Genomic DNA, 12,644 nt, shown 5'->3' on the forward strand with positions numbered 1-12,644 from the left:
TTAACTACGATTACTCATAGGAACTGGCATTCGCATGTGACTTTGGTAGAGGTAGGGAAATCATAAGAGGCAGATACAAGAATCCCCAAAGCCCTGAAATCTTAAGCTATTTAGACTGAGGACAAATGGCCCTGAAAAGTTCAGTGTATTTAGGAGTCTCCTCTTATTGTTAAGAATTGGTGTCACAGAGTCAACAGTAAGTCATCAAGAAAATACCTAAACAAATAAAATATCAGCTGAAAAAATATATGTATATATTTTAGAAAATCTCTACAGAATACTTTAAAGAATAAAACTTTAGACCAAGTTAGGTATAAACTTTTATATATATGGAAAGTTCAGTCATTTAGAATGATAAGTGGTCTCAGGAGGTCTCCTCATGGCCGATTTTCCTATATATTCTTTTCAGTGTATTAAAGCTAATGAACACATTTTACTCATGTATATTTCCAAAAATAATAAAAATTAACTTGTACCATGTATAAATAGTAGAGAAACCAGAATAAGGTTGATTGTACCAGAACCTTAAGCCTAATGGCAGATGCCCCACATCCAGAGAAGGAACATCGAGACCAGTTGTGTTAGAGCTTTCTTTTTTTTTTTTTTTTTTTTAGAGCTTTCTACACTAACTGCATGGCCAGTTAATATGCTGTTACTGTTTGTTTTGTTTTTACAGTGTGAGTGAAAACAGTATTACATAAGCTCTTATACATTTTTATTTTTAGAAACTGCAACTCCAAGACCAGGAAGTATGTGTACTTTGTCAAAAGACGGTTTATCCAATGGAGTGCCTAGTAGCAGACAGGCAGAGTTTTCATAAATCCTGTTTCCGCTGCCACCACTGCAACAGTAAACTGAGGTAAAACTGTTTTGTGGCCTGGGGCACAAATATTCAAAGAGCTTGCAGTATACTTATAACATCATGTCTCTACAAAGACGTCAGTTTTTCCAAATCCTGTTGCCATCAGTTAAAACAACAAATGGAAATGTGGTCATTTTCTATGTTGCTCAGGATGGCTGTTACCTTTTTTTCCTTTTGATATTTTTGCTTTCTTAAAATTTCAGAAGGGTCCCTTTAGTCCAAGCATGAAGATCACATAGATAAGAGAAATAACTCTCACCACCACCAACCTCTCCCAATGCCATGCTCCATTGTGTGAGCAGAATGATCTTTCTAAAAATGCAAATCTGGGATCACTTCCTAGTTTTCAACATATAATGGCTTCTTCTAGTCCCCAAATTAACATATAAATATGAATTAGGAAGCAATTCAGTATCTCGACCCTTCTCATCTCCCAACACCCATCCCTCCTGTTGTATGTTGCTTTTCATGAAGACTGAATTTCAGTTCTTCAAAGTCATTTTTTCCTCTCACATCTAGCTGATTCCAAATGTTGTTGCTGCTCCTTGGAGTTTTCCCATGCCTCACCCCCAGATCATTCCTCAGACCTCAACTGAGACTTTATGTCTTTGAAGTGACCTGCTTTTACCCCTGTATATGGATCGCAGCATCTCCTGTGCTCAATCCATTCTAACACAGTCTAGTGTAATTGTCCCTGGCTGTAGGAAATGTGTTAATGTTTGTTTTGTCAATACCAAGTAAACCCAAACATATAATAAGGACTCAAAAATATTTATTCAATGACTGTTATTTTTTAAAAGCACTATATAAAACCCAGGCTTCCCTGCTGGCTCAGATGGTAAAGAATCTGTCTGCAATGCGGGAGACCTGGGTTCGATCCCTGGGTCAGGAAGATCCCCTGGAGGAGGGCATGGCAACCCACTCCACTATTCTTGCCTGGGGAATCCCCATGGAGTAGGGTAACCTAGTAGGCTACCCCTAGTTCTTGGGGTCAGAAAGAGTCAGACACAACTGAGCAATTAAACACAGTACAACACATATAAAACCCACAGATACAGAAAACCAAGAAAAGTAAATATGTGGCTCACTGAATTATAAAGTGAACACTTCATAAACACTATCAAGATCAAGAAATACTACATTGCTAGCCGTTCCTTTGCCCTATGCAAACATAGCCAGTCTCTTGCCTGTGAGTAAATATCATCCTTTGTAGTAATTGTTTCCTTGCATTTTACAGTTTTATTTACCCAAATGTGCTTTCTTAAATTCTGTACTCTGGTTTTATCCTTTTTTAAAAATATCTTTCTTTTTTTTTTTAAACAATCTATAGGCTCTCCATCCATTCCTTTCATTCCTTATTGTTCACTTGTGAAAGACCCAAGACATTTGCCCTGTGGAGTTTTGCACAGTCTGGAACTGCTGAATGCACACTCATACTGCAGTTCATATGCTCCGTTATCCTCTGTATTTTCAAAAGCTGTCAGCTGAATCCAGGTTCTAGATTAATTCTAGTTTAAAACAAGATTTGATTCCTTTTGGAAGAACATAGGGAGTATTGACAAGAATATACTTAACACATTATGTCAGCTTTTCTCTCCTTTTGTGACATAGCAGATGTTGAAGCTTGTAATACCTGTATCCATTCAATGATGTCTGCAAAATGCCGATACTCAAATTTTGTTCTTTATTTTTTATTATTAGAATACTTTCACAGAAGCTGCTTCCCTGTATTTGGTATTTGGTTACACGGTGATACAGTTAATTTTTAAAAAGGCAGAAGAAGTCCATAATTCTTTTCCTTTATTTATCAGTTTTGTCAATGTTTCAATTATTTATTTAACAATTTAATATAATAGTTTCTTATCTCCTAGAGATAAGTAAGGTATTTTAATGTCTTTATAAACTCACAGATTTACACATTTACACAAACAATTATCATCATTACTGAAACTCCAGTTATTCTATACCTGGCCCGTGGAAGCTACTTCAAGTTGTCTCCTAAGTCCTTTTGACAGAACCCAAGTTGTTTGTGATAACTTCCTCTTTATATGATAGGACTAGATATCCCATGCTCATCTTATACATTTACTGGCCCAGATGCAGAATCAGTCATTTCTCTGAGCCTTAGTTTCTTCTAGTGAGAAATGTAAAATATTTCAAGACTATAATTTTGACGCCCTTTCTACTGAGTTGACCACTATTTCTAAGCTTTTCAGTGTTAAGATCTAGTGAATATTTACATATACAGAAAAAAATAGGAATTCATAGTGATGTTTTCAAACTGAATTCAGAATTTCATGGCTTTTGCTTAGCCTCTTCTCTGTGACAGCTGTATCTTCTTCTACTTCAGGGCTTCTGGTTCTCAAAGATAAAGCAGATAACAGAGTTAGACTATCCCATATTCATTTGAACAACAGTTTTAGAAAAACAAACCATCAGCACCACTAATTTGATTGTCAAAGCATTAAAAAATGTATTTGCTCCACTGATCACTCACACCCCATTTTTTTAAATAGTTGTACTGGGTCTTTGCTGTCATTGTATGTAGCTGTTACATGTTACAGTACCTCCCAGTGTGCCCTTCTTTCATCTCAGTTTATATATAACAATGTATTTAATCTAACCCACAACCCCTATGTTGACATTTCTTTAGTCCTTATGGTTGCTCAAGCTTATTTTCAAGTAGATTCCTTAGAAAAGGCTCATGCGAAGTTTATTCCTTTAGTTCTTACACACAGATAACAATTTGTGATCTTTCAGTATGTAATTTCATTCTTTTTTATATTGGGAAATGCTCCTTAAATGATAGCTTTTTAGTATTTAACTTGTTTCATAATTTTATTTTCTTATTCAGGAACTCCTACTATATATTTTTCATTTATGATTATACATTTTTTATCTTTTAATTTTCCTATTTTTCTTTAGTGAAAGTGTTAGTTGCTCAGTCGTGTCTAGCGCTGTGACCCCATGAGCTGTAGCCCACCAGGCTCCTCTGCCCATGGAATTCTCCAGGCAAGAATACTTGGAGTGGATTGCCATTCCCTTCTCCAGGGGATCTTCCCAACCCAAGGACTGAAACCAGGTCTCCCACATTGAAGGCAGATTATTTGTCATCTGAGCCACCAGGAAAACTGTATTTTTCTTAAGTTGTTTCCTATTGATTTGCTCTTGTTTTTCTTTTAGTTTGGTTTTTATTGCTGACATGCTTGACTTTTCCTTTTATTTCTGCTTTCTTCTTGATACCGGACACCTTCTTTATTACTTTTTCTAATTACAATTCATGCTGTTCTTTTGGGTCTTTCATCATTTTCTTAATGTCTTTTAGCTCATTTTGAAATAGTAGGTTAAAAGTTTGATGTTTCAAGAACATGTTTTTCTACCATGTTTTCATTGCCTACAATGATGATGCTCCTTATTCTTTCACTTCTTATAATAACTTTATATACTGTTTGGCCTTGATACTTTGCTGTTGCTTATTTTTATATGAAGCTAATTTACGCAAATCTTGGAAGGAAGCAAAATTCAGGATGGTTTTCCCAACTTCACAACCTCTTCTAATTTTCTTATACTCTTCAAAAAACTATGGTGCCTTGATTCCTGGGATTTCCTGTCTTGAATTCTCTCCCTCATGTTGACTGGGACCTTTTGATTTCTGTCATCATTGTTCACCTCACTTTTGATTCCACTCCCATGTTTGCTTTTCACAGTGTAGGATCTAAAGGATCCCAGTGGGTCAGTTTTGAGTTTAATTTCTCCAGCCTCTTCAGACTTTCCTGCCACTGGGCTTTTGCACTCTCACTGGCTATTGAAATGCCGAAACCTCTCCCAGTTTGACCTGCTGTTCTCCGATTGGCATGTGATACTTTCCAGGAAATAGTGACTGACTATTTTGTAGTCTCATACCTTCAGGTCCATCAGACACCTTCCTTTCTCCCTCTGTTGTCATCCATACGCATGCGACTATTACGCTAGTCTTGTAGCTGATGTTGGATTGTCCTTACCTCCTTGTATTTTGAGGTTGATGACGATACCTTGTCACTTAGTTTTGTTGTAATTTTATCCTTGGGTTTTTAGTTTTTCTCTCCATTTTTATGTAGCAATTCAGAAATATTAAAAAATGATGCTGCTGCCTTTGACTAAATGTGATGTTAATTTTAACAGGCATTTCTATTTGTTAATATTTCCAAAGAGACAAGATAAAAAATTGCATGGACAGGCTTTCCAATTCATTCATTCAAAATTCAGTTAACTAGGAAGTTCAAATAGTTAATTTTTGTATGCTATTCAGGATTTGTTGAAAACTGCAACCCCTCACAATTCTCCAAGTTAGCAAAGATTTAGTCCTACCATTTTACATCATCCTTAACTACATATGCATTACACTATAGCACCTTTTGTACCAGTACCTGACATACAGCATGAAATTCTGAGTACTGCAAGACAAGTATTATAGGGGGCATTAGTGGTGAATATTATCTAACAGGAGTGTTCAATTAATAGGCATGTTCCTATTGCCAGTAAGTTAATTGTACTCAATCTCTGATTCATTCCTTGAAATAATCAATTCCCTAACTCTATGAATTTGCAGTGTATATATAAAATGTTAAAAAATGTTTTTTCTTTTTGACAGTTTGGGAAATTATGCCTCACTTCATGGACAAATATATTGTAAACCTCACTTTAAACAACTTTTCAAATCAAAAGGAAATTATGATGAAGGTTTTGGACACAAACAACATAAAGATCAATGGAACTGCAAAAATCAAAGCAGCTCAGTTGACTTTACTCCTAATGAAGAACCAAATATGTGTAAAAACAATGTGGAAAATACCCCCATGCTTGGAGAACTTAATAAACATTTAGATGCTGGTAACAGTGAAGGGCAAAGGGATGATTTGAAAAAATGTAGAAAGAGGGGAAAATTAAAAATCATTTGGCCTCCTTCCAGGGAGATACCTAAGAAAACCTTCCCCCTTGAGGAAGAGTTCAAAATAAGTAAACCTAAATGGCCACCGGAAATGACATCCCCTACATTTGCTGAATTTAAAAGTGGATCACTGATAGAACACATGAAAACTGTGGAAAATAAAGGACAAGAACGAGATAACATTTCTTTCCTTCAGCCATGCCTGCAATCCATCCACATGTGTCAGAAAGAAGATATTACAGGAATCAAAGAAATGGAAACATATGAAGCAAGAAAAGAGAAGAAGGAAGGAAATAAGGATGTACAAGATAAGGTGAATGAGGCCGAAGATACAAAGAATAAGAGGAAAAGTGAAATGGATCTTAATGACAGCAATAATGCGGTTGTGCAGAGTGCTGAGAAAGAGAAAAATGAAAAAGCTAATGAAGCTGATGGTGCAGAAGTTTTACAGGTTGCTAACACTGATGATGAGGTGGTACCAGAAAATCGTAAAGACAATTTGAATAAGAATAATAATAACAATTATGTAGCAGCATCATATCTGAATAATTGCAGGCAGAAGACATCTATTTTAGAATTTCCTAATCTATTGCCACTGTCAGCTGAAGCATACTACACTGCAAATGAATATCAAATTGAAAACTTAGAAAATGCTTCTAAACTCTCGGAGTTACTTGGTATATTTGAATCTGAAAAGACTTACTCAGGAAATGTGCTGGCTATGACTCTCGGTACGCAGACTGACAGAGCTACTGCTGGCAGGCCTGTCCAGTCTGTCCCCAGGTCAGGCCTCAATGATGGGAAAAGTTCAACGCCCTCTTCTGAGGCAAATATTTTCAACATCAAAGGAAACCACTCAAATAATAAAAACCTACATTTCTTCTTTTCAAACACTGTGAAAATTGCTGCTTTTTCCAAAAGGAATGAGAACATTTTTAAGCATAATTTAATAGATTCTGTAGATCATATTAAAAATATGCCATGTTCGTATTTAAGAGAACTGGGGAAGGACATCAAACACTGGCATGGGCAAACAATAGGAGCAGCACACGTCAAAGGAGACACAGATTTTGATGCTCCGAGCTGTGAATTTACAGGCAAGCCTCCATTTCCCAGAGTGGAAGTCCAGTCTGAACAACTCACAGTGGAAGAGCAAATTAAAAGGAATAGACACTACAGTGACACTGAGTAGAATGTCCCTGGCCACTTGCAGTCACACTCAGGCACTGAGAAATATCAGTGTTCTGAAAGAAGACTTTGGGGGTTTTGATAACCTTTTGTCGAATTTGTAAACATTCAGAAATCTCATGTCTATCACAATGGGTATAATATATCCATTGGATCCACATGGATATAATAATTCCTTGTATTACACTAGATGATGTTTTTCATAATTGGTTTGAATCTACTTTTAGTCTGAATGGAATCAAGAGATGAAACATTCTTGAATGTTTTCTTATCAAATGGTACTTAAGTGTATTGCTCTGTTTTTTCAACATGCCAGATAACATCATGGTGACATTCTGTACTCTGATATTTATCACCAATTCTTACACTTCCTCTATAATTTCTGCTGAAATAAAATTGAATCACCTGGGGTGCAAACCAAAACATTTGTGTCTCTTTTCTCCATGTATATTTTCATTCAGCATGTATGTTTTCATGATTTAGGAAATATCTGTCTTGCGGCAAGCATTTAATACACAAACACACACTCCTGGAAAAATTAAATACTAAGCCAGAGCCACAGTATTTTTAGAAAATATAAAATATTATTTCTCTTTTTTGCTCTTTTTATAAAGATACAAGAACTATTATGGTTGTTTATTTACCTTTGTTAAACTATCATGGAACATGCCTATAAACATTTAATGAAAACATATCACTTTTCATCAAAATAATGTGAAGTTCATAATCAGAAATCAACTGAATGTGAAAGGTTTTAGAAGTTACTTTAAAAAATTATGGCACACATTTTTAATGCTTACTATATATGCAATTGGTGAACATATAAATGATATCACTACATTTTGTCAGATATTTTTCTTACCCTATTTAATGGATATTAATTTTTGTTACAAAACACTGTCTTTTGAAAATTTCACTTCCGAATTTTCCTTTCCTCAAATACATGTGATAATTCTGAGAAGAAAAATAATGTAAATATAAATGAGCCACTGCATGTGACTTCAGTTCAGTTCAGTTGCTCAGTCGTGTCCGACTCTTTGAGACCCCATGGACTGCAGCACGCCAGGCTTCCCTGTCCATCACTAACTCCAGGAGCTTACTCAGACTCATATCCATCGAGTGTGACACCATCCAACCATCTCATCCTCTGTCATCCCCTTCTCCTCCTGCCTCAGTCTTTCCCAGCCATCGGGGTCTTTTCCAACAAGTCAATTCTTCATATCAGGTGGCCAAAGTATTGGAGTTTCAGCTTCAGCATCAGTCCTTCCAACGAATATTCAGGACTGATTTCCTTTAGGATGGACTGGTTGGATCTCCTTGCAGTCCAAGGGACTCTCAAGAATCTTCTCCAATACCACAGTTCAAAAGCATCAATTCTTTGACACTTAGCTTTCTTTATAGTTCAACTCTCACAGCCATACACGACTGCTGGAAAAACCATAGCTTTGATTAGACAGACCTCTGTTGGCAAAGGTCCTTTGTCATCAAGAATATGAAAAGGCATGTTGACGTAAAATGTACATATATGAAATAGGCCTTATCCTGTATTTTTCTACATGAGCACAAACCATTGCCTTCCTATCAAGTATGAAACCAAAATGTAATGTTGAAAACTCATTCTTTTTAGAAATTATAACAATTCTCTCTTAGCATGTTCTCAACAGGTTCCTAAGACATTATTTATTCACCTGGGTTGCCATATAAAGTACCACATACTAGTTGGCTTAGACAACAGAAATTTACTTTCTCACAGTTCTGAAGGCTGGATGTGCAAGATCAAGGTGTCTGCAGGATTGGTTTCTCCTAAGGCCTCTCTCCTTGACTTGCAGACAGCTGCCCTCTCAGTGCGTCCTCACATGGCCTCTTCTCTATGCAGGTGTACTGCTGATGTCTCTTCCTCTTCCTGTAAAGATATTAGGCCTATTGGATTAGGGCCCCACTCCAGTAACTTCATTTAACCTTAATTACCTCTAATACAAACCCTACCTCCATATATAGTCACATTGGGAATACGGCTTCAACATATACATTTTGTGGGAATATATTTACCCAGTTTAATGGAGTACTGTGGAAATCTGCAAAGAAAACAGTTAACTGTGGTATTACAATAGCAAAATTATTGTTTAAATTGAATTATTCCACTTTTTATCTACTCTTGGAATATTTATTATTTATTTATTGGCTTCCTGTTGGCTCAGTGGTAAAAATCTGCCTGGCAATACAGGAGACACAGGAGATGCAAGTTTAATCCCTAAATTGAGATGATCCACTAGAGATGGAATGACAACCCACTCCAGTATTCTTGCCAAAGAGATCTCATGGACAGAGGAACCTGGTGAGCTACAGTCCATGGGGTCATAAAGAGTTGGACATGACTGAGCCACTGAGCATGCACACATTATTCATTTGGCTGCACTGGGTCTTAGTGGTGGCATGTGGGATCTTCCATCTTTGTTGCATCATGCAGCATCTTTAGTTGTGGCATCTGGGATTCTAGTTGTTGCACATATAACCTTTAATTACGTCTTGTGAGATAATATATGCTAAGATTACACAAAAGTTTCCATAGAGAAAAAATAATTTATAAATGATGATAGCAATATCTTGAGATTTAGTTTCTTAATGTCAGTTGCACTTTTACAAAGGTGGTTTGCTTTATAAAATTTCTACCTTGGGATTCTTCTCATTTAATTTTGGTATCCCAGTCCACATAACTGTCAGTTATGTTAAAACTTGGGATTAAAATTAGCTAATGTAGATATCAGGGAAGACAACAGAAAAATATGAATTGTTCTTTTGTTTAACCTTCATTCAACAACAACATATTGTTTTAAAACCTTCTTTATCAGAAATAATTATGACTGCCTCACCTTCCTTGGGTAACATGTAAGATTTTTTAAAAATTCAGATATATTTGGGGAGAGAACAAGATGGCAGAGGAGTAGGTGGACGTGGAGTACATCTCTCTCCATGGATAAATCAGGAAGACACCTTCAGACACAGAAGTGCATGCCGAACACCAGCTGGGAGTGGACAGGAGTACCTGATCAGTGGAAAAGAATATATAGAACCACCCAAAACTCAGTAGGAGAAAGGAACTAAGGGGGAAAATAGGAGCGTTAGTAGGACTGGACCTGCCCTCGGCCAGTGGAGGAACTGAAACAGAGATCCAATCCCCACATTGGGGCAACTGTTTGAGTCAGAGGAGAAACATTTAAGGCCAAGAGTGAAACAGCTGATCTGTGGCAGCCTAAATGAAATGAGAATCTGACAGTCCTTGCCACAGCCATACATACCCCAGACAGGGACACAGGTCCGCTGGAAGGCGCAGCAGCTGGGAGCTGGAGTTTAGGGATTGTGGAGCAATCCCAGTGCGAGTGCTGCTGTTGACTGCTGAGAGACAGATCAGTGGGATGTGAGGGAGGAGATTGTGGTGGGAAATACCTGTGGAGCAAAGTCTGGCAGCCATAGAAGCAAAGTGATACTGCTGAATCATGCATAGGGGGTGAGGCCATCACCATAGCCTCTCTCTCCCCACACGCCAGCATCGGCAGCTGAACAGTAGAGAGGCTGGCCCATCAAACGCCTGACGAACTGATCTACAGAGTAGGACCCCAGCCGGGGGGGCCCCTCTATGTGCCTGACATGCAGAACAACAGAGAAGGACCCCAGGCAAGGGAGCCCTCTAAGTTCCAGGACGGACAGAGCTATGGAGAAAGACTGGCCAAAGGGACCTTCTGATCGCCAGCTACAAGAGGCTGGAAAACAGACTCTGATAGGGCCATAACTCCTGTGGCTGGGGCAGTCTGTGTCCCTGCACGCTTGGCACTGCCAGGGTCCCCACAAGCCAAGAAGCTGCTCCACCTTCACGCTCAACTCTCACTGGGGCAGAGCTGCCACAGACAAAAAAGGTCTTGCATCTATGCGCACAGGGTCACGTCGGTCGTGTCCAACTCTTTGTGACCCTGTAGACTGTGGCCTGCCAGGCTTCTCTGTCAGGGAGGGGGTTCTCCAGGCAAGAAAACTGTAGTGTATTGGCCAATACTGGTTCCCATACCCTTCTAAAGCACTATATTTCCTGCTTCCCTAGCCACAAACCCCCCTGAGTACTTGATGCTTCCAGAAGCCCTGTGGCCCAAGCAGCTGCACCACCTCCAGAACTGGCCCTCACAGGGGCAAACCCAAATCCTCCAGGGCAGCCTCAGGAGCAAACCCCAGTGGACGAACCACATGCAGAGGTGGAAATAAAACCACGGTTGAAACCCAGGGGCAGTGTGGCTAAGGAAGAAGACCCAAAACCTTCCCACCAGCTGTACAAACTACAGATTAAATCCACACGATCAACTAGGCAGACTCTGTGTCTATGGAATATGTAAAAGGACATTGAGAGCTCCCACAAAAGAAAACACACTAGTTCTGACAGCTGTGGACACTGGAGGCGAGAACGCAGAGGAGTAGGACCAGATTAGAGTCTGAGCTGCCCCCACAACAGGTCCAGAGATGAGCACAGTGTTGGAGGGCATCCTAAGGAGGTGAGGTGGACTGTGACTCTCACCAAGATAAAGGACTCTGAAGCAGCAACTCAAGAAAAACTCTTTTTCTTATGTTGGCTTGTTCTGTAGATTCTTATGGATTTTTTCACACACCCCCCCACCATTGTAGTAGTTGATTTTATTGGTACTATGAAATCTAATTAAGCTTTTGAACTTTTTTTCCCCTCAGTCACATTTGTTATTGTTGTTATAAACCTCTGCCTCTACATTGAACATCTGCAGTTCTGTAGAGTTTTCCTTTTTTTTTTTTAATTGTTCTTTTCTCTTTTTCTAATTTTGATTTTTAATTTTTTAACCTATTATTATTTTCTCTACATTTATTCATTTGTTTGCTTTTCCTACTGTTGTTTTACCCTTGCAGTTAATCTTTAATGTATATAAATCTTCTTCATCTACCTCTATTTAACTTTGCATATCTATTCTTTCTTTTCTTTCCTCTCAACATATTTGTTAGTTTTATTTTCATTGCTTTATTCCCCAATTGGCACCTTGCTTTAGTTTTGTTTTCCAGTTTGTTCTTTAGTTAGTTTTGTTCCAGTAGATATAATTTTTGGTCTCCTTTGTTTGCCAGGTCAATCTTTTGTATTATTTCTGTTGGACTGTTTTGATTTTGCTTATGGGTGTATAGGTATATGTGTATGTTCAGTCACACTTTTTACTGTTGTTATAAACTTCTGCCTCTACATTGGGCTTTGGCAGTTCTGTGAAGTTTTCCTTTTTTTCCCCTTTTTTCTTTCTTCTGTTTTTTTTTTTTTCTTCTTTTCTCCTTTTTATAATTTTAATTTTTTAAAACCTATTATATTTTTTCTACATTTATTCCTTTGCTTCCCTTTCCTACTGTTCTTTTCCCCTTGTAGTTAAACTTTAATGTATATAAATCTTCTTCATCTACGTTTATTTAACTTTGCATATCATTCTTTCCTTCTTTTCTTTCTTTATTTTCCTCTCAACGTATTTGTTGGGTTTGTTTTCATTGCTTTATTCCCCACTTGGCACCTTGCATTAGCTTTGTTTTCTAGTTTGTGCTTTAGTTAGTTTTGTTCTTAACTGGTAAATATAATTTCTGATTTCCTCTATTCACCAGGCCAATCTCCTGTACTTTATTTTTGTTAGA

The 12,644-nt window shown here is 37.8% G+C and overlaps 1 protein-coding gene across 3 annotated transcripts in view; it reads left to right on the forward strand.

Moving 5' to 3' along the window:
- The window catches only part of XIRP2 (xin actin binding repeat containing 2), a 74,089-nt gene extending 66,689 nt beyond the window's left edge, over positions 1 to 7,400 (forward strand). For 2 of the 3 annotated variants that reach the window (XM_043487969.1, XM_043487970.1), the window contains 2 exons: positions 726 to 859; positions 5,493 to 5,560. In XM_043487969.1, coding sequence (XP_043343904.1) covers positions 726 to 820 — 95 coding nt within the window. In that variant the 3' untranslated portion in view covers positions 821 to 859; positions 5,493 to 5,560. Of the gene's footprint in view, positions 1 to 725; positions 860 to 5,492 lie in introns of all 3 variants that reach the window. The other variant, XM_043487971.1, reaches the window with a different exon arrangement.
- The last annotated feature ends 5,244 nt before the right edge of the window (positions 7,401 to 12,644 follow it).

This window comes from Cervus canadensis, chromosome 15 (genome assembly GCF_019320065.1).
Source record: "Cervus canadensis isolate Bull #8, Minnesota chromosome 15, ASM1932006v1, whole genome shotgun sequence".
NCBI lineage: Eukaryota > Metazoa > Chordata > Mammalia > Artiodactyla > Cervidae > Cervus > Cervus canadensis.